The 25,050-nt window shown below is 45.6% G+C and overlaps 1 protein-coding gene across 6 annotated transcripts in view; it reads right to left on the minus strand.

The window, feature by feature from the left end:
• Positions 1 to 461: 461 nt before the first annotated feature.
• The window catches only part of LOC109485009 (E3 SUMO-protein ligase RanBP2-like), a 29,957-nt gene continuing 5,368 nt past the window's right edge, over positions 462 to 25,050 (minus strand). Inside the window, exons 8-32 of one of the 6 annotated variants that reach the window (XM_019788387.1) lie at positions 22,959 to 23,103; positions 22,004 to 22,178; positions 21,660 to 21,739; positions 21,176 to 21,311; positions 20,716 to 20,805; positions 19,495 to 19,592; positions 18,457 to 18,629; positions 17,734 to 17,857; positions 17,047 to 17,168; positions 16,195 to 16,393; positions 15,398 to 15,553; positions 14,549 to 14,710; positions 14,221 to 14,358; positions 10,917 to 13,812; positions 10,665 to 10,766; positions 8,132 to 10,342; positions 7,365 to 7,739; positions 6,908 to 7,024; positions 6,338 to 6,468; positions 5,769 to 5,903; positions 5,192 to 5,330; positions 4,410 to 4,705; positions 2,395 to 3,904; positions 1,759 to 1,911; positions 462 to 890 (exon numbers count right to left, since the gene is read on the minus strand). In XM_019788387.1, the coding sequence (XP_019643946.1) occupies positions 1,760 to 1,911; positions 2,395 to 3,904; positions 4,410 to 4,705; positions 5,192 to 5,330; positions 5,769 to 5,903; positions 6,338 to 6,468; positions 6,908 to 7,024; positions 7,365 to 7,739; positions 8,132 to 10,342; positions 10,665 to 10,766; positions 10,917 to 13,812; positions 14,221 to 14,358; positions 14,549 to 14,710; positions 15,398 to 15,553; positions 16,195 to 16,393; positions 17,047 to 17,168; positions 17,734 to 17,857; positions 18,457 to 18,629; positions 19,495 to 19,592; positions 20,716 to 20,805; positions 21,176 to 21,311; positions 21,660 to 21,739; positions 22,004 to 22,178; positions 22,959 to 23,103 (9,862 nt within the window). In that variant the 3' untranslated portion in view covers positions 462 to 890; position 1,759. Of the gene's footprint in view, positions 891 to 1,758; positions 1,912 to 2,394; positions 3,905 to 4,409; positions 4,706 to 5,191; positions 5,331 to 5,768; positions 5,904 to 6,337; positions 6,469 to 6,907; positions 7,025 to 7,364; positions 7,740 to 8,131; positions 10,343 to 10,664; positions 13,813 to 14,220; positions 14,359 to 14,548; positions 14,711 to 15,397; positions 15,554 to 16,194; positions 16,394 to 17,046; positions 17,169 to 17,733; positions 17,858 to 18,456; positions 18,630 to 19,494; positions 19,593 to 20,715; positions 20,806 to 21,175; positions 21,312 to 21,659; positions 21,740 to 22,003; positions 22,179 to 22,958; positions 23,104 to 25,050 lie in introns of all 6 variants that reach the window. The other 5 variants (XM_019788386.1, XM_019788388.1, XM_019788384.1 and 2 more) reach the window with 5 other exon arrangements.

Genomic DNA, 25,050 nt, shown 5'->3' on the forward strand with positions numbered 1-25,050 from the left:
CGTTTAGACAAAAATCCACAAGTCAATAGACCCATTCGACTCTCACGGATCGCATAAACTGCTTAGGTCACAGGGGGGACATTTCGAAAGAACGTCGTTCTAGAACGCTGAAGTCGAACGTGGCTTGCGCTCACGGTGTCCAACTTGGCAGATCATTTTTTTACTAAAAGGTAGGTAAGTATCTATTTTCTCGGTAATATGTGCGGAAATGACAGGAAAACAGGCATCAACTTTGTATGGTGGCATTCTGTACAACAATTTAATGTTATTTTGTTCTGTGACGTATGCAGTTTATGCGATCCATGAAAGGAACTTTCGAAATGTCCCCCCTGTGACGTACATTGTAGTTTCTATTCGAAATGTCCCCCCTGTGACGTATGCAGTTTATGCGATCCGTGAAAGTCGAATGGGTCTATTGGTTTTCCTTCATAAGGTTGTTCCGGAACATTTTTTTTTTCATTCTAAGATAAGATTCGACCCTTCTAGAGAAATGGGGATTATTTTTTTGGGCATCACCTTTGAGGTGGATCCATTCCACAGATCACATCTTGAAGAGAGTACTTCCCTTACATTTCTTTGTGGTCCCACTAACTTTTAACGACTTTGAATTTCGCATACAGTTTATTTCCACAAAGGAATTTTTTTACTAGAAAACATGAATCAGATCACTTATTCTTAACCATTAGTGTGCAAGTTTGCTGTAACCAACCACAACGCAGTATGTCCTCATTACCATAAACCTTTTAGGTGTAGTCTTGTGATTGGTCTATTCTTAATCACATTATAATAATGAAGCTTGTAAGTTAAAGAAAAGCTTGTTGGGTTGGCACCAAACATCATGGGCGACTACACTGGAGTTCCATCACTGCTGCCTGTTTTAGGGCTGCTTCCTGTAAAATGAGATAAAAAAAGGGTAGTTATGTTATATCTGCTTGAATAGCCTGTAGGTAGGGACTATCTTTTTTCTTTATTTTTTTTAGACTTGGGTGATATCTATAATTATAGTGATCCAACATATAGAATATGTAGTTAAACAAAGTAAAACTTGCATGAGGACACTTTTAATGTCAATGTCAATGTTAGAAAACCAATTGTACAATGTTTCATCACTCGGGTGTCAGAAATTGTGTCAAAAATTTATGTCCCATGCAGGGGTCCACCCCAAAAAAGGCTAGGGTTGGCAGGTTTTTCTAGGGTGGGTCGGGAAACGGGAAACACAATCTTTTTTCCTTGGCCTAACCTTGGTACATCTAACTTCAGGCATATATATGTACATGTAGTTTAAGGTTATATTTTACCCCTCACTAAGTTGTTCTTTGCCTGAAATGATCTCAAGCATCTGATACTGGTACTGTGGTACAGTAGTTTAAGGAGCATCAGTTTCATTGCAAATGACCCAAAACACAGCAATACTAGTAGCAGCAAGCAAAATCAGTATGATTTCCTACATATTCAAGAATTCATTCTTTCCTAGAACTATTGCAGAGTGGAACTTGCTGTCACCAAGTACAGTAGGGGCATTGTCATTAGATAGCTTTAAACAATGCCTAGAGTTAGATGTTCAAGGGTTAGGTGTAACAAGCCGATCGGTGTAATGTAGCCAGCGTGCCTACGAAGCTGGTGTGTTACACCGAAAGGCGGTTATACCGGCTGTACAGATACAGATATTTTTATTCCACATGCAGTCACTGCAGACACAAAGGATGCAGAAAGAAAGAAACAAAAAGAGGCCAGCAGACACCACATCCAAATGTCTACCTTAGTGTCCCTCTGACTGTCTGTTCTGCGCTGGGGAGCTGAGCAATGTAAACCCTTCAGACTCCACATTCCCGGAGCTACATGTACTAACGTCCCCGGACGGATTCAACTCATTGGTACCATCACGGTTGTCATTATCATCCTCCTTGATTGCTGGGGTGAGGAGAAACGTCATCTCCAATCAGAGATCACTTCCCTCAATCAACAGCTTTTTTTAAAAGCATTAAAATAATAGCCTCCACCAGGCCTTTCTACAGGAATACGGATTGTATAATTCGGCAAAAAAGAGAGTAAAATTGGCCAAGGGAGTCCGGCCGTGGGAGGTAGTTTCCCTCTGAAGCTGCCCCGCCCAGTCAAACCTTCAAGGCAGCCAAACTCCCCTGGCAAATATTCTCCTACCCGGTATATTTAGCCAGCGTAGTTACTAAGCAGTCTGGTAAAGGCTATCAAAATAATACAAAAGTCCCACAACTGTGCATACTAAGGGTCAGATTTGGGAAAGCCTAATGACAATAAGCTCAAAATTATGTAACTATCCGATCAAGAATGATCAAGAAAAAAAGAATGCACCAGAAGGAAAATGGAAACAAAAAAGCGATGAGACAGTCTATAGCAAAACATTACAAAACAACTTACCATCAGCAATTTCTGTCTCGATGTCCTGCAGTGTAGCCGCCAGTTTGGGGTCACAGCTGCGGATTGGGGTCTTTGGACTCGCTGCTGCCTCAGCACCGGGACTGTCCTGTGATGACGGGCTTTGAACAGTAGTGCCTTTCTCTGGGCTTGCTTTGGCTGGGGAAGAAAATGTCTTTGCTGTTTCCACGCACCGGTCGAAGTGCGTCTTGAACTCGGCCGCCGTTTCGGGGAGTTTGAATCGAACGGCGAACTGCTCCGTCTTCACCTCGTCTTCAGCCGCGTCCGTGGCCGTCCAGACCCAGGAGCGGTCCGACCCGGAGTTGGGGTGTAGCGACATCGCCCCCGTGATGAGGTGGTTCGCACACAGCTTCAGGACCTGCTCCCGCCTCATCAGCACCCGGCAGCGGTCGGTCGTCTTGTGGCGGAGAATCTTGATGTCTCCGATCCCTCGCTCCTTCCACTGACCGGAGTCTGTGTCCCAGCGGAACAGCTTGGCTCGGTACTTAAACAGCTGCTCCTCATCCTCTTCTCCCGTCTTGAGCTCGATCTTCTCGGGAAGTTTGACGATCGGCTCAAAGTGGATGTCTTCGCCACCGTCGGACTCGTAGTACTCCCCGTCATCCTTGGTCGGGCTCCTGATGGGGCTCTTCAGCGGACTTTTAGCGCTGGTCTTCGACGCTGGTACAATCTTCTCAGGACTGAAGGTGAACTTGAACCCTCCAGCCTGGTTAGCCATCTCCTGGAAGGAGAGTGATGTCACGGACGTGTCTGAGGTGGACGTGCCGCCAAGCTGAGTGCCGGGAGGAGCTGTACTACTCGTGCTATCCTGTCCACCGAGGGCGAAATCAGTCGCTTTCTGCTTCAGGGCATCTGCAAAGGTCAGTGGCTTCGTACCAGTCTCGGCTGTCATGAGCGACTGTTTGGCCAAATCACCTATACTGGGCATCTCCTTTCCCTGCAGTTGGCCGAAGAACGGAGATGAAGTACTGAATGGTGTCTCACTGGCCTTGACCGCAAAAGGGAACCCTGCACCGGTTGGCTGACTGGTCCCAGCAGTACTCGTTCCCGTGCTCGGAGCACCAAAGACGAACCCTGTGGTTTCCGCTGGCTTTGCTGGACTGCCGAAAGTAAAACCGACTCCGGTTCCCGACGAAGCCTTCCCGAAAACTGACCCACTCGAGGCCGGCGGCTGACCAAACGTGGACCCTGATGGTTTGGTGAGGTCAAACCCTCCGAAACTCGTGGAGGCTGTCCCAGGTTGGTTGAAAACAAAGCCGGATAGTCCTGAGCTGCTTGGTGCAGCCGGTGCCTGTACAGCTGTACCAGGTTTAGGCGTATTGCATGCGGGGCATACCGTCTGTTCAGCAGGGTTGTTGTTCACCATGCAGACATCACACTCCCACGTACCAGCTTTGGGTTTGAACAGAGAAGAGAGACTCCCACTCCCACTGTCTGCTGTGCTACTAGCTGCTGACGTTTCTGGTTTTGTCTTCAACAGATCACCAAAACCCTGCAGTAAATATAAATACATGTATGAATAAATTTGTGAACATGAGCAACCTAAACCACCCATTGACATATTGCTTATGTATTAATGTATGGCTCAAAACAAAATGTGTTAATGATGTTCAAGGCTTATTTCTAGTCTAAAAAAAGTTTTTACTTCTGTAAATGCACATCTGCAAATTGAAATGTTATCCTGAAAGCTGTAAATCTTCCTGCACTGTACATTAGCCGTTTATAATATATCTAGTATGTACATACTCTCCAAGCAGAGGTTTTGGGTTATTTTTGGCGTGCTTTTAGACTTTTTTCTATCGGGGTTTCTTTTTTGCACTGGAATTTTTCTTTCACCCAAGCCAACTTCTGTCGGCAAATCTATTCAAGAAATGTGACATTGCTCCTCCCCGGGAACCATCATTAATTATCATTAGGGATATCCTGTGATATTTTACTGTGGTGGATTATCACACAGAAAGGCATTCATTTGGCCCTTTATATACTTGAACAACCACCTTTGCTGGTGACTTCTCTGGAGACTCTGTCTCAGATTTCTCCAGGACCTCAGGTGTCTGTGGCGCCAAAGTCTGCTGCCTGTTTCCTTTCACAGGTGAAGATTCAGGTGTCTGCGACGTTGAAGCATCCTGCCTGTTTTCTTTTACCGGTGATGGTTGATCTGAGCTGGCCGGCACACCCGATGTGCTCTCTGCTTCTGCTAGTATTGCCTTGCACTCCTCGACTTTGTCTTTGTAGGCCTGGGCTAACTCAATGGTCTTGAACTTGATGGCAAACTGCTCAAGTTTGGGCTCCTCTGTGGATGGAAATGTAACATACATTATTACATATGCTGGAAACATAGCCACTGTGTTCCTGAGATGGTAGTTACAGTCTGAGAGAGGTCAACAAATTCAGAAATAACACAATGAAAAGTACTCTGAGAAACAATCCGATGATACACAAACATGCATGTATATGCATGACTGTGATAGAAAGAAAGGAAGTACTACTTCATTAACCTGAACATTGGTATGAGTCCTATTCCCTGACCCTGTCCCTGGGTAACTATTATGCTATCTCCATGATCTTAAGTTTAGGTTCTTTATATCTTAGATTTAATAGCAATGTATATTGATAAAAATGTACTTTGAATTCAATGTCCCATACATGTATTATGACTTGGTCTCTGTTTCTGTGGACAATCTTGAACATAGGCAGTCTTGTGCTATGCTGCAACTTAACACAACAAAATTTAGACTACCTGGATAGATACAAAACATCCTAAGTAGACATTTCTTACCTGAGTAGTCCATGGAGCTCCAGACCCATGACCTGTCCGACCCTGCGTTGGGTTTGAGGTCCATGTCAGGTTTGATCATGTGATTACAGCACACCTTCAGCACCTGTTCACGACGCATCACCAGCCGGAAACGGGTCTCCTACACAAGTAAACAACAACAACAACATATGAAACAGCAACCAGATTTCTCTGCACGAGGGATTAAAGAGGCCATCTACATCAGGGCATTACAACCATCCCTCAACAGAGACGGGGGGCGCCATAGACTTTCTGCAACCTATGATCCACTGCTCACGGAGTCACATGTTATCTACATGACGTCACGGAAGCAGCGGATTGCTCATTCCTTGACAGAAACTGGAGTTGTACAGTCAAAAATTTGGGTGAGTCCAATTTGTTGTTTTGGAAATTGCAGTTTAAACTTGTTTCATAATGATTTCTACCAACATAGCACACTGTGCTACCTGGCTCAAAAATTTAAAAGTATTTCGAACAGTGTCTAAACCTCATAAGACGGGGAACAACAGAGTCAGTGACGCTAAACCAGATAGTGAGTGAGAGCTGAAAAGGGTTGTACCTGTTTGTGCTGAAGAATCTTCATCTCTCCGAGGCCGCGCTCCTTCCACTGGGAGGTGTCCTTGTCCCAGCGGTACAGACGGGACCTCTGGCTGTAGATGACTGTTTCATCTTCCTCACCTGTTTTCACATCCACCTAAGAGAAATTAAATGCATGTAAAACCTGCCCTGCAGGACTCTGAAAACATAGTGTGTTACCGTCCTACTTCAGCAGGGTTTTTGTGTGTAGCATAGTGTGTCAGGTGCCTTTTTATGTTTACACACATTGTTTTTGCTCTGTTCCTCTTTTCCTTCTTCTCCTACAATCCAATAAGGTCAATGACCTGAACCAGACGTCTGTCACCATGGTAAACTGTGTTGGGGTACATCATGTTGCAATTTTATAGTAGGATGGATTACGACTCCTGTCTGACCATATGTGAATGTGTTTGGGTAGGAATTAGCACAAAAGACCAGATGCGAAGGTAAACATTATGGATTTGCTATGCAAAAGTTACCTTTTAGTTCATACCTAGCCTTTATTTTGAAGAAGAGTGAAGGAATATCCACACTACTGTGTACAAAGGTTACCTTTGGCAGAGAGACTATAGGCTCAAAGTGGATGTCGTGATTTTCAGGCACATGGTCATCATCACCATGGGCATCCTCTGCTGAGGCCCCTGAAAACAGGGTGGCCCCGGCCCCAGCAAAGCTGAAGGAGCCTAGAATAACAGGAGAAGAACATTTTGCAAACAAGCCAAATGATGTTGGTGGACAAATTATACAGTTTAACTCATTGATTTTGCAAATTAGAGTCTCATTTGCATGGATTATATCGGTAGCTAGATCATATTCTCCACTCAATGACAGCCTTATCTTAACAAAAAAGCCTAGCACTTCCTCATCAATTATGCAAATAAGTTGATGACTTGAATAAATAGCATATAAAGCTTCTTGACTGAGTTATGCTGTTCCAAACAAACAGACAAACCCTACGTACAAAATGTCATCAGTTCAAATTTTTCGAAATCTCAGTTGCGCATCCATCCCCGTAGCATGGTATTTCTTAGTAGGTATGGCTAGCATATACCAAAAGTGTGGTATACATAATGTTACATGTACGTATGGCATTATGTGCAAAGGGCGAGATTCAAGGCCCACCTGTTTTTCCAAAAGCGAAGCCTCCATCAGTAGTCGATGCTAGTGATGCAAAAGACAAGCTGGCCACAGAAGTGCTACCAAACACGTCTGTTGAACCTCCCCCTAGGCCTGTTGGTTCTGTAAAACATATAAGGACAATACAGAATTACCCTGTCTCCTGGCAAAGATAAAGCCATTTACTCATTATGAATTACTTACAAGCAATCTCAACATCTCATAAACGGATGGCCTGATAAACCTATAGCCTGATTAAATTGCTTTACGGTTGCCGGCCGCCCAACATCCAGCCGGCCTGCGGGGAGGGGCCACTAAAGCCACGGACGGCAGAGTTTGCATTACACAGACTAGATCTCCTAAGGGTATAACCATGTCTAAAATCTGTATAAAATCTGCACACGTCAGTAGCAAAAGACCTATTTTATACTTCGAGGGCAGGAAAAACATATATCTTACAAACCTTGACCCCCAGTAGCACCCTGTATGGTGCCAACAGCAGTACTGGCACTGGGAGTTGTCTTGGCTGGTGTAGACGTTGACTGAGAAGGCTGGGGGGCATCTTTCCTCAGTGCCTTCCCTGCCTTCCACTGGTCAAACCAAATCTCGTAATCGTCAAAGTCCTCCTCTGGCCTGTAACCCTCTGGATCGGGAAGGTCCTCGTAGAGGTAGAACGTGGACGGGAGACGGTAGGTCAGCGCGCGGGTCAGCTGCCTCGCAGAGGGTTCCTTCTCGTAGATTATCTCCACGCTGAGGTCAGAGGTCAGGTCAGGGGTCATGGCAGGAAGCTGCCGTACTTTTTCGGGTGACCTCTGGGATAGGTCAGTTGGTGCTTTTTCTAGAAGTCAAAATATAACTGCTGTTAGGAACAAAGGATATTCTAGAACAAGACAGGTAAATGACACATGACAAATCTTATATAATTAGCTTTCACAAGTTTGCACCAATCTCCCCATCTTAAAGTCACTATTGGCACCAGCCACTTTATATTAGGAGGGAAACTTCTCAAATTTCAAGTGACCAGTGCTTTGCATTAAGAGAAACAGTGTACTAAATAGACAAAAGGAGCAGGTGTCAGCATACATAAGAAGTCACATATTCAAATTTTAACACAATGTACATTGTATAAATAGCTGGACAGAAAGACTTACAGATGGATGGTTTATGGGTAAAATAAAGATTGATAGAAGATGTATAAAGGCAAAATAAAGAACAAGAAATGGACAGAACCTCTGGTGGGAGATGCTTCTTCCGATGATGCTTCCTCGGACCTCTCGGCAATGGAAGTCAACCCGAAGGCTGTTGTGGTGGGAGCTCCGAACAAGGAATCCCCAGTGCTACTACTTCCCAGAGTGAAGGAGAAGGGGGTGGTACTACTGGAAATGGTGGCGAAACTAAAAGCTGGCTGGGTTGAGGGTACAAAGCTGAAGGCAGGTTGTGTCGAGGAAGAGTCAGTAGTCGGTGAACCGAAGGTCCATTTTGAGGGAGAGATGATAGTAGGTTTGGTCGGCTGACTATCGGCTAATGTGAACTTTGATGGTGAGACCACGCCACCGTCCTTTGGTGGCGTCGCTTGGTCATCGGACTTGGGCGAGGCATCCTGCTTCTTGCCTGCGTCAATGTCAAAGGTCAACCTCGTTGGTGTTTGTCGAGACAGAGCCCTGCTGGTTGCCTCGTTCATTTCCGGGAGCTTCTCTATTTCCGGAGTTCCGGGTTGGGTGTTGGTACCAGAGGTTGGTGGAGTACAGATCTTCCCTTCTCGCAGAAGATCTTGAGCGAATTCGAAGCGATCCCGGAACTCATCAGCCACCTCTTTGCTCTTAAACTTCACAGCAAGTTGTTCAGGCTTCAATTCTTCGTCTGCAAAATCCATGGCTGTCCAGACCCAGGAGCGATCTGACCCCTTGTTGGGTTGGAGTTTCATGTCCGTGGTGATGTGGTGGTTCGCGCACAGTTTCATGATCCTTTCCCTTCTCATGACAACGCGAACCCGACCGTCCGAGAGGTTCTGAAGAATTTTGATGTCTCCGACTCCACGCTCCTTCCACTCCTGATTGGAGACATTGAACCTGTAGAGCTTGGCTCGATGTTCAAACAGCGTTGTGTCGTCCTCTTCCCCTGTCACGTGCTCCACGTTCTCGGGTAAGTTGGCGATCGGTGAGAAATGGATATTATCTTCTTCGTCATCCTGGTAATATTCGTCTTCCTCGGGCTCAGTCTTGTTCAAGTTTAGGGATAAGTTCCTGCTGTCTGCGAAAGATGCTGAGAATGAAAATGAAGCAGTCTGGGACGTGCTGCCAAAGAAACTCTGGTTTGAAGTGTCGTGGCTGCTGTCTTCTCGTAAGTCGTAGTTGTCCCACTCCAGGCGGTCGATGCTTCCGGGAGTGTCGGCTCGTTCCTTGCGTAAGACGGAGGCCAGAGTGTCGGCCTCTTGTTCTTCTGCTTCGCGAGGGCTGTGCATGCCGGGTCCAGCAGCGGCAAACTGCTCTTTCAGCGACTTCAGTTCTGACTTCAGCTTCTCTGCACTGTTGATGAGCTGTGACTCCCGGGAAGGACCGGCGTTTTTGCTGGGAGAGGGAGGCATGACGTCGATCAGCATGGCCTGGCACTGTTCGAAACGTTTGTGGAACTCCTCCGCAACTTCTGCGGTCTTGAACCTGGCTGCAAACTGCTCGAAAGCTGGCTCTTCGTCCGAGCAGTCCATGGCATTCCACACCCACGACCGCTCTGATCCGGCGTTTGGCTTCAGCGTCATGTCGGTGGTGATGAAGTGGTTAGCACACACTTTCAGAACCTGGTCACGGCGCATGATTATACGGATACGCTTTGTCGTCTTGTGTTGGAGGAACTTGATGTTGCCAACACCCCGTTCTTTCCACTGGTTGGTGCCTTTGTCCCACCGGAAGAGCTTGGCCCGTTGTTGGTACAGGACCCTCTCATCTTCTTCTCCAGTGATCAGTTCCACCTTTTCTGGCAATGGTATGATGGGTTCAAAGTAGATATCACGCTCTTCCTCAATGTTTGGCTCGTCGCTTTCCTGGCTTGTGTTTAGGGTCCCAAAAAGTTGCGTGCCTGCACCCTGGAAGCCACCAAACGGCTTGTCGGACTTTCCCCAGGCAAAATCCTGTGTTTTGCCGGCAGTTAGGTCCGCAAACATGAGATTGGACGACGCTGCACCAAAGAGGCTGTTGCTTTCACTTGGCTCTGTTGTGCTTACTGCTGCTGAGGCGTTGCTAGGCGTGTCCGCACTCTTGACGACAGGACGTTCTGGTTTGTCGTCTAGCTTGTCCTCTTCCGTCCAGCCCTCCGGAAGTGGCTTGTCCTCGAACAGGTAGAACGTGGGGGGCAGGAGGTATTTCTTTGCACGTTCGATCTGATCTGCGGTCGGCTTCTTTTCGTACACAAAGATAACATCTGGGTCAGCTTCTGCTGTGGCTTTGTCTGTTGAGAGTGAAGGTAAATCTGCAGTCAGCATCCTGTAACTTCAAGCTGTGCTCGAGGATTGTCAAACATAGAATGTACACGTAGACTTTGGTTTTAGCTAGGGTTAGACTTAGAGACTACAGCATAGGATAACAAGCATATAACTAATGAATTTGATTATTGAAATAAGAGAGTTAACAACATATAACAAGAGGTGTGACATGCAACTAACCTTTTTGCACCAAGCCTTGCCAAGTCATCACCACATGCACAAGCCCATATGTGAACTCAACATGCTGCATGCTGCTTATTTTTACTCAAAACATACCCGACAACTTACCTGTCCTGGCAGCTGGGTGCTGCTTTTCAGGCGTGCCAATAGGGGTGCTGGTTCGTGGCCCGGGGATCATACTGACAACAGGAGTTGACACAGTGGTGACAGCTGTTACTGAGGACACAGGGAGGGAGAATTTGAACTGACTTGCCAAAGAGGAGGCAACGGTGGTGGTGGCGGTGTTAGGAGAAGGTGAAAAGGAGAACTTAAAGCCCCCGAATGTGCCGTCATTACCAGCACCTACAACAGGAAGCCCACCTTTCACATCACCAAAGGTGAACTTGCTTCCTTCAGAACTGGTTGCTGGTTGGGTGCCTTCACTTGGCTGTGATTGGCTGAGGGTGAACTTGAAGCCTGATTGGCTGGGAGCATTGGGCTGCGATTGGCCAAAGTTGAGTCCAAAGCCTGACTCAGATGGCTGTGATTGGTCCAGCTTGAAGGAGAATCCTCCTGATCGGGCACTATCACTTGTTTCTGGTTGGGTTGGTTTGAACTGGAAGCCTGTTAGCGATGTACTCTGGGATGTAGTGGATGTCTGTGGTAGGGAAAACCCGAAGGAAAACCCTGTCTTCGACTGAGTGCTCTCTGCTGTTGGCTGTGACGTTCCAAAGGTGAAACCCGACTGGCCAGTGCTTACAAAGGAAAACCCAGACTGGGCGGCTGTGCCCACACCAGGCTTGGCAGCGGCACCAGTTGCACCAAACGGGGTGGTCGGCTGGCTGGCGGCATCCTGACTGAACATGCTGCCAAAGGAGAATCCCGACTTGGCTGGCTTTGGTGCAGTGCCTGGTTTTGGGGTTTCACAAGCCAAGCAGGCATCTTTGTCTCCTGATTGGCTAAGCATGCATGTTGGGCAGTCCCACGATCCAGCTTTGGGCTTAAACATGTCCCCTAATGACAAAGTTGGCTCGCTTGGTTCTGGAGTTGTACCTGGCTTCGGCTTGAACAGCTCACCAAAAGTATCAGGGACTTCCTGGTCTTTAGTTTTGGTCGGAGAGGGTGGCTTTTTTGGAGAAAGCGGTTTTCCAGGAGACAGTGGTTTTGTTGGAGAGGATGGTTCCTTCTGCGGAGATTTCTTACTAGATGTTGCAGGCATGGACGAGATTGCCTGGATAGCCTCGTCCACTTTGCTCTTGAACAGTTGGGCAGTTTCTGCCTCCTTGAACCTCACAGCAAACTGTTCCTGTGTGCCCTCCTCCTCTGCAAAGTCCATAGCGACCCACACCCAGGACCGGTTCGAGCCTGCGTTTGGTTTCATGGACATGTCGGCTGTGATGTAGTGATTGCAGCAGATCTTCAGGACCTGGTCGCGGCGCATCAGGATGCGGAAGCGCTTGTTGTGTCGGTTCTTCAGGACCTTGATGTTGCCCAGGCCGCGTTCCTTCCACTGCTGGCTGTCCTTGTCGAAGCGGAACAGCTTTGCCCGGTGAACGAACATTGTGTCCTCATCCTCCTCCCCGGTTCTCAGCTCCACCTTGTCTGGGAGGGTCACGATTGGCTCGAAGTGGATGCCGTCGTCGTGAGCTTCTGTTTCTTCGTCACTCGCGAGCTCCTGGTTCTCTCTGTCCACGTCTTCTGGACGTTGGAACATCCGCTCTTCGCCAGTTACAAACAGTTCCTTGGATAGGTCACTGGCCTGCTCCCCGTCACCTACTATCGAGGCAAAGGTTATTGGAGACTCCGTTTCTCCGGGTGGCCTGAAATACCCAGGGCCAATCTGAATATTCGTCTCGGAGGGCTCCTCTGAGTCAGGCGTTGAGACCTCTTCCTCTTCTGATGGGGATTTTGATTGGTCTGAGTACTCCCCAAATTGAGGAGTCAAGCTCCTGGGGACAGTGAACGTGGGGGTAGATCGGAAAGTGTTCGGATCCACCATGGTGGTGAGAATTGGGTACTTCGTAGCGATCCCTGGCAGCTGGGTTCCGGGTATCTGTGAGGCAGTGCTGAAACTGAAGAAGCCTCCGGCAGCTGCTGCCGACAGGGCCTGGGAACTGACAGGGATGCTGGGAACCACTCCGAGTCTGGAGTGAACCCCCATCTGTACTCTCTGTGGACTAGCTGCTGCTGGTAAGGACTGGGTGGCAGGGATAGTCTGGCCTCCCTGAGACAGCTGGGGAACACCTGTGGTGATTCCCGGTCTTCCTGCTAGCTGTGCCTGAGGGATCTGCATAGCCCGGGGGCTGACGGCTTGCGGATATCCCTGTGCCAGTCCCATGCGCAAGGCAGCTGCCTGCATGGCTTGGTTGTACCCTGGCATGCCTGGCTGAAGTGTGCCTGGTTGGAGCGTTGTTGTCGCCACTCCTGGCTTCATCAGCCCTGTAAACGCCGCAGGTTGGGAGGCTTGCACGAAACCCTGGATGTTCTGCGTGGTAAGCGGCATCCCCTGTTGTAGCTGTGCTCGGGGGCTGGTTCCAGCAAACTGCGTCGTGGGGCTGGGCCCGTGCACCACCGTGTGCACATAGCTCCGCTGCGAAGCCTGCAGCACACTGGGAGAGTACCCCTGGTTCTGGTACACTGGGGACTTGATGTGTTCCGGAGGAATGGTGACAGAAAGTGGCTGCGAAGGTTCGGTCGAGACACGCGTTAAGGAGATGGACTCGCTGGTGCGCATCGTCTGGTTCGGCGGGCCCTTCTGTGCATCGTCCGAGGCCACGGCGGCCGCCGGCTTGGTGTTGGTAGGTGTGGACATGATGAGGGATCGCAGCAGCGGTGTCTGGTCGTGACCGGGAACAGTGGCGGCTGGGGTGGACGTCATGCTTGCCGCTGCCGGCACCGCACCAGGAACCCTTGCAGGCGTCGTCACCCCAGTTGCTGCGGCTAGCGCCTGCGTGACGCTCTCCTGACTTGCGGCTGCCACCTGGGAGCTGTGGTACATAGCGTGTTGGAGCGCGCTGTATCCGGCGTACCCATGCGGCGGTGTGCCAAACCCATGCTGGACACCACCATACGCCAGAGGAGTGGTGTACGCGGCATAGCCGTACGGCGGGGTCTGGGCATAGCCGTAGTGTGGGGTGGCAAAGCCCGGCTGGGCCATGTACGACGCGTCAGCAGCTGGCTGTGCAGTCTTCTCATCAGGTGGTGTCTGGGTGGATGTGGACTGGCCCACTGATCGGGAAGGGGTGCCAGCCGAGGCTTTCATGTCTTTGAGTTCTTCCTGTTGAAATAAAAAGGGACAAGAATGTCTGACTCAGTGAAAACCTTGAAACTGGAAAAAATAATTATTTCAAAAAATATTGCTTCTATTGTTATCAAGTCCCCATTTGTTACTCAAGACAGTCAAGAGCAACTTTCAACAAATTTCCAAAGTTGGAGACCTTAATCAAATCATCATCTTCAAATTTCATGACTTTTTTAAAAGAATGCTTTTGACTGTGTCCTACATGTACATATGTACAGGTTCATGTATAAATTGGTATCTGACGTAACTTGTGGAGACAGCTTCAAGTATTCATTGGAGATTCCAAATTTCTATCAAAAATGACCCCCCTGTGATGTAAGCAGTTCTTGCAATCCCTGAAAGGTAAACTTACAGGTCTATTAAGAAAAGAAAAAATGTTGTCACCATGAGGAACTTCATCTGTTCGGTGAGCTCCTGGACTCTCTGTTCACTGCGTGTGCAGGTCTCCAGCAGACGGGAGTTATCCAGCGTTAGAGCCTTCAGTTGGGCTGCAACACTGGACGGAGACTCCAGGACGGGGCTCTGAAGGGACAACACATACAGCTCAAGCACAAGAAGCTAGGATTTTACCTGCAAAGCTTCTGGTCCAGGAAAAAATGCTAACCATTTCCATACACAAACTCTCTAAAACTAAAACGAAATTTGCTAAAACATAACTCAGTGCAGTGCAGTGCAGGCATTTAAGGTGCGAAACCATAGAAAAGTAACTTACGCGTCCATCCCCCCTTGAGAGTTGTCTAGGGGGGGAACCAGCAGTAGAGGATGTGAAGAGGGGGCTCCCCTCTCCATCCAGCTGCTCTGCTAGCTGATCCTGAGCCTTCCCAAGATCCTCATCAACAGCTTGGAGCTCCTTCAGAATGGACACATAGAGGGGCTGTGCAGAACAAAGGTGTAAATTACTGTTATTATTCAAAGCAATTACAGCACCTAAGCTTTAAAAATCCAATATGGCAAAATTTGATAGTCACCAGGTCCTGTTATGTCAATCCTTCCACAAATGTGGTAAATCTTCATAAATAAATAAATAAATAAAAAATAGATGTATCTCAGCATTTTGAGCGCCTGATATCTTTTTAGCTTCAAATTGCTGTGAAACAACCTGTCTGGTCTGAAAACCATGTAAAACGCATCAGTTTTTGCAGACATTCTACATGTACTTATTTTGTTTTAAATGGTTCACCCAAAAGAAAATTTTATGCAACCAATTTGTGCACCTACATGTATTCCTAAAAATGCATTTTGAGCCTTGATATGATTTCAACGTTCAATTGCTATTTGATTGATTTGATTTGATTTATAGAAATTGCAACTGTGCAATACACACGGAACAGAGGCAGCTGTTGCTGGTGTTGCGTCCCGCACATAGAGACGAATACTGGACAGACAATACTCATTTTCACTTGAGTCTAGTGAGGAAAGTCGTGTGAAGTGCCTTTCCCAAGGGCACAAGATCGGTGGCATGTCAGGACTCAAACCCGGGACCTCTTGATTCTGAGTTGCGCACGTTGCCGTTGCGCCACACGACCCCACCCATTTTTATCTCAAGGTCAAGAATCCTTACGTTGTTCTTGTCTTCCCCCAGCCTCTCCAGTGCCAAGGTCAGGCAGTTCCTAGCCTTGTTCATTAGAGACTCCCACTCCGACCTCTTCTGCTGTACCTCATCCTCATCTGCATCCTCCATGTCTTCTAGCTGCTTATTGGCCAGAAACTTGTAGATCTGCAAACAGGAATGACCAAGGAAAATGGTGCTATGAATTACTAGTATAGATGTATATGATGAATGTGATATACATTTTGTACTAGTAGTTAAAAAAACTGTTTGGAATGAAGAAAGTCAAACTTGTGGTTGATGAAAATTTGACTTTTATTCAACAGCAAAATAATCCTGTGGAAAGTCACTTACTCACTACGTACCTGGAAAGGGACTTTGAAAACCTTTTATCATAACACTACAGATTGTGAACTGTCCTTTTAGATTTATCTGCACTCTGTGACATCTAGTCTGTTTCACCTACATGTAATCTCCAAGCATATCCACCCAAGGGGGTCCAAAATCTAATCATTTTGAGGTCTCTCAAGACCTACCCACCTACCAAGAATCAAAACAATCCATTTAAGTTATCGTGTCCACAGACGGACACACACACACACACACACACACACACACACACACACAAACGCCTCTAAAAACGTAACCTTCTTGGCGAAGGTAAAAACCAATGAAACCACCCTCCAGACTGATGTTGATGTTTCATGTTTTATTAGATATCCATTCGATTAGATAACAAATCTAATCTATTCTTCCTGGATTCATAAAACACAGAGTACACAAATGTAATACAAATGTAAAAGACAGACCTGAGCCATGTGCCTGGCAGCCTGTGCGGTGTTCATGGTCCTCAGCATCTGCAGTGCTTCTTCAGACCTGCCCTGCTGGGCAGCCGTCTGCGCAAGGAACAATCGGCCTTCCTCAAGCAGCTCGGGGATCTTAGAGCCGGGGGCGTCTTGGTTCAGGTGGGGGAACAGGGGATCCTTGGGTGTCAGCACGGCCTGATTTCTGTAGCAGATTAAAACAGACGTTCAAAGGAATGTTTCCACTAAAGTAAACCTTTCATGATCTCAAGGAAGGAAAAGTGCCTTTCCCAAGGGCACAAGATCGGTGGCATCAGGCAGGATTCGAGCCCGGGACCTCTTGGATCTGAGCCGAACACTCTTCTGTTACACCACACGACCCCACAACAATGCCAAAAATGTTGCAACCTTTTGCCTTCTCCCTGCTGCCTAACACTGCAACCAATAGAGAATTGGTAGCCAAATTTCTAGTTGATTGTGCTAATGGTTAAAACTGCCCTATGTCTCAATATTCTCTATTTCACACAACCCCCTACCTACTTCATACAATACTCCCCAGTCAATTCCCAAATCAAATACACTAAGTCTTAGTCTAGTCTATGCTGTTTATGTGATCCTTTTGCTCTCAACATTCATTTCTGCATCACGCAATCAGACTCTATAACAGTCAAATGCAGAATTAGTTTTTATGTGTTGTACATATTGTAATTGTCGTGAATCTGTATGTTCTGTTCGTACCTACGTTGTATTTTTATGTATTATGTAAGGTCAGCCCAAATTCAGCGGTCCATACTTTTTTTTATTTTACTGCTGCTATGCTGACTACTGTTTTGAATAAAGAATAACATGACAACTCACTGTTGCAGGCGCTGTAGCAGAGGTATAACTGTGCTCCAGTAGTGGGCACTCCTCTCCTGTAGGGCTGACCACTGCTCCTTGTAGAACCACGGCTGTTCACTGGACTCCTGAACCTCCCCCATCTGCACAGAAATGTTAAACAAGAGTAGAAGTTTAAAAAATATGTGGCGTTGTGCCTTGTCAGGGCTCTAAATTCGTTTTTGGGAATAGGTGCACCCAACCTAAAAAATTAGGTGCACAGAAATTTTTTTGGGTGCACCATACAAAACAAAACGTTCTTACAGCTTGAATCAGAAATGGGAGCTACATGTAACTTCAAAATCTTAAAGTTAAAGAAGTACTACAACAAAGACTTTATTATTTTTCTGACACTTGCACGCTAAGAATATCCTGTATACAATTATACATTTCATATGTACAAAAATACCTACAGAGCTGTGCACCTACAAAAAAAATTGAGTGCACAGCTACAATTTTGGGTGCACTAAGGTGCACATGCAGCCAGTATTTTGAGCCCTGACTACTTGTATATGTAATGATGCACACCCAAGTGTGTAATTCAGGTCCCAGTGCAAGGCAACTTCTAAACCTAAGTACATTTTCACTGACACTTTCATAGGAAAAAGAGCTAATTACAATTAATCACAAGTTTCATAGGCGATGAAATGAACAACTTGAGGCACATACTCGTGCGGCGAATGTCTCAGCCAGGTGCACCAGGAGGTTGGCATGGAGACCGTGGTTCCCGACACAACGCACCACTTCCAGCCCCCGCTGTAGTGTCAGCTTCTGCTTGGCCAGAGTCCCCATCCTGGTAGTGTAACCAGAAAAGAATAATTTCAAGAATGATCTGGTTCCATAGAAAATGTCGGTAATCTCCTCAAAGAACTGGTAATACTTTTTAGTACTAATTTTTACTGCACAAGCTTCAATCTAAATACAGAGATCTCCCAATGATTTCTCCGCTAAATAACCCTAGACTAGCACGTCGGCAGAACGTACTGCACCTGCGCGAAACCCGTAATGTATTGTACATAGGACTTCGGCAGAATGTCTCATATAAGGTCGTATTTACTCATATAAGGTTAGCATTTCGACAGTAGTTTCCAAATGTTGTGTCGGAAAAGATATCCTCTGCAACAGTGAAAATTCTGATGCAACGTTGACCAAAAATCCAACGAAAAACGCGAAAATCCAGGGTTCTGCGCAGGCGCAGTACATTCTGCCGACGTGCTCCCTAGACTACATATTATTCTTATTATTCTCACATGAGGACCCACCTTGGCAAATGATTACCTGTATGCCTATGATTACCTCATCTGTCGCATCGACAGGAGATTCCAACAACATACTATTCTAACACTTTTCATACAATGTAAAGAATGCACATGTACATGTAGTTTTACTTACTCTGCAGTTCCAGTGTACAGCCTGTAGGTGGCGCTCCACCAGTCCCTCTGTGCCTGTGAGCAGAGGAAGCGAGACAGAGGCAGGGGGAGGACCCGGGGCTCCATCTGACCGTACGGGATGTTCTCCTGCTGTAGCTGCAGGGTGCTGGTGTATACAGTCGCATACACAAAGGCCTGGGGGAAAATTCAGCAGAAATAAGTTTCTGATAGGAGTCTAGCCTCAGGGGTCTCCCCATAAATTCTGACAGGAGAGGTGCTCCTTCCTTAATGGACCTATACCATTATTACGTCTCAGTTTGTTTACCTGTTCTAATGAACATTCTAGAACGGTCAGTTAAAGAATAAAGATCATTTCAAAGTTTTCAAAGTAAGGTATGTCTGATTTTTGCTGCGTCTAGTTGTGTTGACACAGCATTACATGCCGCATGGGTGATTTAGTTGTGACATTAGATGAAAGTAGTACTGTATTAAAAGCCTTATATTAGGCTAACGCTACACAAACACACACTGCGCTACGCACCCCTGTACAATAAAATTGTCGATTGACCGGCATTCATTGCGGTAAACAAACTGTGACGTAATAATGGTATAGGTCCATTGGTTGATGAAAAATCAGCAAATTTTCATGTAAATACTAAGAGAAAACCCTAAATTTGAACATTTTGGGACAGGTTCTAGGATTTGGGGGAGAGGGGGAGCACCCTTGTTTAGGGAGGGTCCTGAACCTTAATTACTGTACATTGTAAAAAAAAATTGTATCAAACAGCCATAAATACAGATACTGACAGACAATAACACAAGGCCTAAAATTGTGTCACACAGAAGTGTTAGTTACTTTATAGCTATACCAGGAATTCAAAATACCTGACAAACTACATTGTAGTACTCAGGATTACAACTACATTCAAGCATATAATACAAGCACACTTCAGCTGATGAGAAAGTAACAAGTTGAAACCTAGGGTGTCTTTGACTGAGATATGAAAAACAACTTCAAAATTTAAACTGACAGCAATACAAGGGTCTGCAGTATATTTACCTGTATATCCAGCAGGCAGACTGACAGTGGAGCTCCAGATTTGAGGTCTGTTGTGGTGAACTGTAGATCTGGGAATAGCCGAGATACCCACAGGCCACCTACACCAGGGAAACAGTCAGTTGGAACAGTGCAGGGTTGGACAAGTCCCATTGCCCACTTGCCCAGGGCAAGTAAAAGCACTGCTCGGGCAAGTGAATATCCCCCGTCACTTGCCCGATTGGGCAAGTAAATTTTAAATGCACCGTTTGGAGAAAAATTACACATCATTTTCAAATAAAGATATTATATTGATACCAGTCAAAAATATACCCTTTTGTCAGAAACAAAGTCTCTAAGTACCCTGGCGTATATTGGTAAATAAAGCAAGTAACATTATAAACTTCAATCTCTAATGAAAAATAAAATAATTTTCTTTCTGCAAGTAAAATGCATGGAAATACATAATGGTTTGGGCAAGTAAAAAGTTGGTTCGGGCAAGTGAAAATGACAATGTACTTGCCCGATAGGGAAAGTGGATTTTTGCAAACTTGTCCAACCCTGACAGTGCAAAATGAAGTGACAGCATTCTAAGAATTGCTGATCTCTACCATAGCAGCATGGGCTATATTTCACAATGGTGACAAAATATCTGTAGCTAAATGTTTCATAAAATCTATTCACACGTTCTTAACTTTTAAGACCAGGGCTTATTCCTACCTGCAAAATTATGAGACTGCATTCTCCTTTCGCAAATAAACAAATGAACGACAAATGCTAGGAATTCTTGAACAACATTCTACCACTGATCCCCCTAGTTTTCCTACTGACGAGCATGTCGCCAGAACGTACTGCGCCTGTGCAAAAACATGATTTTTCACGGTTTTCGCTGGACGTTTTGGTAACGTTGCATCAGAATTTTGGCCTGTTGCAGAATATATTTTTTCCGACACAACATTTTGAAACTACAGAGAAACTTACAGGACACCAGGGAGATAAAGAAGGCCATGGAGGACAAAGTGCTTTGGAGACAACTCTCAGGATTGGTTCGAGCGGGAGCTCGAACTAAGTAAGTAAGAGGGATGTTAACCCTACATACATGTACACCAATACAACCTCATACATGTTACATGTAAGAGCCATTCTGCCAAAGTGCTATGCACAATACATGTACATTACAAGTTTTGTGCAGGTGCAGTACGTTCTGCCGACGTGGTCCACTGAAGGGTGCAGGAAATGACTTACAGTCAGGCTGGATGTTGTCCTCAGTACTGAACCACTGTAACCCCAGCCACACCACAGGCTGGAGCTCTCCAGGCTGGTCATGGACGGCAACTACAACAAATATCACAACCATTACAGATCATTCCTACCATATCAACATTCATAGACAACACCATACTCAGTGTACAAAATACTTTTTTGAACCAGGTTGCCCAGTGGGCAAAAATTCATTCTTTCCTACAAGTATCGCAGAGTGGAATGCACTGTCACCAAGTACAGTAGGGGCATTGTCATTAGATAGCTTTTAACTGTCTCGAGTAAGAAGTTCAATGGTTAGGTGTAACAAGTCGATTGGTGTAATATAGCCAGCTGCCGCCGCGCCGTGTGCCTGCGAAGCTGGTGCTGTGTTACGCCGAAAGGCGGTTATACCGGCTATACAGATACAGATCTCTTACAGAAACAGGAGGCTGGAGTTTCTTACCCATGTCGTACTGTATGAGGTCGTCTGTGTCGGGTAGCTCGATGTCCTGACGAGAAAACGAGTCGCTGGTGAGGAGGAACGACCGGCTGTTGTCTGTGCCGTACCCAAACAGCACGTAGAACACTCGCTCTCGGCCCTGCAACATGACGTAACCCAACACCAGTTACCATGGTGACAGACGGTCTGGTTCAGGTCATTGACCAGGTCAGTGTTTGGAACGGAAGAAGAAGAAACAGAGCAAAAACCATATGTTTTGCTTTGGTAAACATAATAATCTAACTTTATCCTTCAATACATCTACTTAATAAACACCCTCATCTTCTATGCCCACTAATTATTTGTTCAATCAAAATAGTAGTAGATTTTGTCACCCACGCACATTTTTTGGGCGGGTAAAACTCAAGAAGAGACACCTGGCAGATTATGAAGAAACTGCATGACACACAGGTACATGTACATTCAAAGTGAAATATGGAGACGTTACCTGCGGATTACAGAACTTCAACTGGCAGTCTTCTACCCAGTCACTGCCCTGGTCCACCTGTAGACTCTCCAGCATGTGGCCTGCGGTGGAAATAATCTGTTTGCTATGAGGGTTCCCAAAGCTCTCAAACAAGGAATATTTTGTCCAATCTTAAGAAAAATACTATAACAAAGACTTTCTGAGACTTGGATGTCAGGAATACGCTGTATACTATATACATTTAACATCTTTGGGTGCACTGGTGCACTCACAGAAAAAAATTGGGTGCACAATTTTGGATGCACTAAGGTGAACCCAGCATTACGAGCCCTGAAGCATGGTTTAGAAGAAAATGGAGGACGTACCAACTTGGCTGAGCCTGCAGCAGGCCAGGTCATACCAGCAGGTGGGCGGGGGCAGTTGCCGGGCGGGGTCAGCCATAGTAACCCAGGGTGCCCGTGTGTCAGGAGCAGCAGACTGGTAACTCACTAAATAACATGCAGTCACCAGGGGCATAGCATCTGTCCACGTCAGCTGGCCCTAAACATGTACAACATAAAGCCTCTGTTATGGTCTTTGCTCTGTTGATTATTAAATAGAAGAATGTTTTACAAATCTTATACAGTAGAACTAGATATATAAAGGGGATATAAAATGTCTATTTGAGTAAAGAAACTCTTTTTACACAACCAAGTCTTTCATTTAGCCGACGTTTCGGTGACCGTCTGTCACCTTCCTCAGGGCAATTCTGACTGGTTGACATTGCACTGCAGCACAGGTGTCACTGCTATAGATGTATTCCCAAACATACAATATTTCGATACAATGTATCTAGTCATTATGCATGGTTACAGGGAACTGTATCTATACAATGTGGTTCCAAATGTACAATGCGGATGTAAAAAGAGTCTCTTTACTCAGTGACTTACCAACCTGATGAAACTATTCACATAAAATGTCCATTCAGTGTTCTCGCCAGGCCTTTTGAGCATAGGGACCCCCTATGCTGTAATATGGACTCCCTATGCTGTGATTTGGACCCCTAATGATATCTTTCAACCAGCATTAGGGGTGTTTTTTTGGGAAAGAACCTTCATGTATCTTGCATAAAATGAAACTATAACTTTAGAATGAAGCTATAGCCTCAACTTCACAAAATCTGACCCTCAATAAACAAGAAATAGTATCTCAGGGGGTTGTGGGTTTCAAATTTTTTCTGCTCAATGTGCGACTTGTGCCACCAAATTTATCCTTCTGTATCTTACCCCTGTGCTGTAAAAAAATCCTAGTGAGAACCCTGTGTATTTATCTAGAACTTGCCTGCTGTGCCTGTTTGAGTAGCAGTGTCCCGGCTAGCCAGTAGATCTGTCCTGTCATCTCCTCCAGGACTGCAGCCCACTCCTCGCCCCCCTCCCCACCCACCGGAGCCGTCAGCTGGCTGGCCGTCAGCAGGCAACGGTCAAACCTGCAACAGCAACAACTCTCCTCAGGACTGCTAATACCATAAGCCTATTGAACATTTATTCAAATCAGGACGTCATTTGCATAATTTATGAGGAAATGCTATAATAGCTTTCTGTGAAGATAAGATGGCCACAGAAAATCAAGGAGAAAATAAATAATTTCTCAGTCGGAAGGGTTAAGATCATTTGGCGAAGGTATGAGATCGTGGAACTCTTGTTATAAATGCTTTCATTGACCAAGTTTATACCTGTACAAAATTTTATATTGATCATATATTCCAAATTTTGACAATTTTTCATACAGATACAAACAGTTGGTATTGTACCTAACTTGACAAAGATACAAGACACTCCACTGTATGAAAAACCACGTTTCCAAGAGTTTCCAGTCCCGCACACGCCCGTGAAATTCGCCGTGTCCTGGTCGCGTCAATGGATTTCCGGGCTCCGCGTGTGCCGGCCCGGATATTTCCTTACACTCCCGGATTCGTGCTCGCCGTGCACGTGCACGGAAATTTACGCCCCGCACACTTGGCGTGTGTTGGGGAGCGGCTAACAATAAGGGGTAATTAGCTATAGGTACTGCGTGTATTCATGTTTCAGGTGATAATTACTTGAACCAAAGTTGCCAGCACTTCAATCTAAGCAAATTAGATATAGAATGATCAAGGATTGTTAATACAACATTTGAACCTATGCGTCCTTGGCTTGATTTATCGTGATGTCGTCCATACGACAAAGCACATTTGAGCGTAGGGCGCCCCGACGCTGGGGTTATATGACCTACTCGGTCAAAATGACCTAAATCTACACTCCGGTCTAAATCTGAATTTTTATTTTGGAAATAATAGTTTATCCGTGAGGTTCATTACCATGATGTAATCAAACGCTTGACTAAAGGGGTTTGAACTAACATGACCTGATCAGTTTGTTATGATTTTTAGGTACATGTATGGGTAATAATATGCAAGCTTTACATTGTAGTTCGGTCGATGTGTATTGCGATGTGTCTGACATGGCGTCCGTTTATGTGAATAGCCTTTGTGTAAACAAAGGGAGAACTTACAGCGTCCCCATGCCTGGTAAAATACTGAAATCCAGCAAAACAAGTCAACTCTCATGACATTAATTGTGGATTTTGGATACATTTACAAAGAGTAAGGTTATGTTGGAGTTGAAGTGCGGTTTTATTTCACTTAGTGAGCGACAAGTTGTGTAATTCTAGAACGAATGAAGCCATGTAATCATGACGAATTAGAATTATGAAGATCATTTGTCTGCCTTGAAATAAATACATTCACACAATCAGAAACATCCTATCATCCAAGTGTTCAGACTGCACAGGCGATTTAACTTAAAACCTATAATATAAAAACAAGATGGTTGTAGTATTGAACGCGATCACGTGATTATATGACTGACGACCAATCCTACCTCGCTCTCGCCGGGACCAGCCAATAAGAGACGCGATGCTTTGTTTTGGTGGGTCGTTTGAATCTTGCTTTGTCACAACGACGGTTTGCTTTTTCAAAACACGTTTGTCTCGGCTTGCAAAGATTACTAGTATGTTCCTGAACTAAAATGGCGTCAAACATTCCGTTCTGTTACTTCGTTTTCGCAACGGAAGAAATGACTCTACTACATTGAAAGGACAACACCGCAACGAACCAGCAAACCGACAGGAGGAAGGGTAAGCTAAAACAAGGATACTATTATATATACGGCACTATCGTTACATATATCTTAAACATGTTGTTTAAAAACCTTGGCTAAGTTGTGCCTACGGCAGAAATATTTATTTTGGCAAGAAGTGTACACTATTTTTTTACTGATTAATAACATAGTTTATTATTTCTACTTAGAAGTACATCGATATAGTTTGTATGTTGCTCAGAACATATGTACTTTTTTCAGGCGCGGATTTGGGATACTTTGAGACGATTTGAAGA

This window comes from Branchiostoma belcheri, unplaced genomic scaffold (assembly GCF_001625305.1).
Source record: "Branchiostoma belcheri isolate BF01 breed outbred unplaced genomic scaffold, Haploidv18h27 scaffold72, whole genome shotgun sequence".
In the NCBI taxonomy this organism is placed as follows: domain Eukaryota; kingdom Metazoa; phylum Chordata; class Leptocardii; order Amphioxiformes; family Branchiostomatidae; genus Branchiostoma; species Branchiostoma belcheri.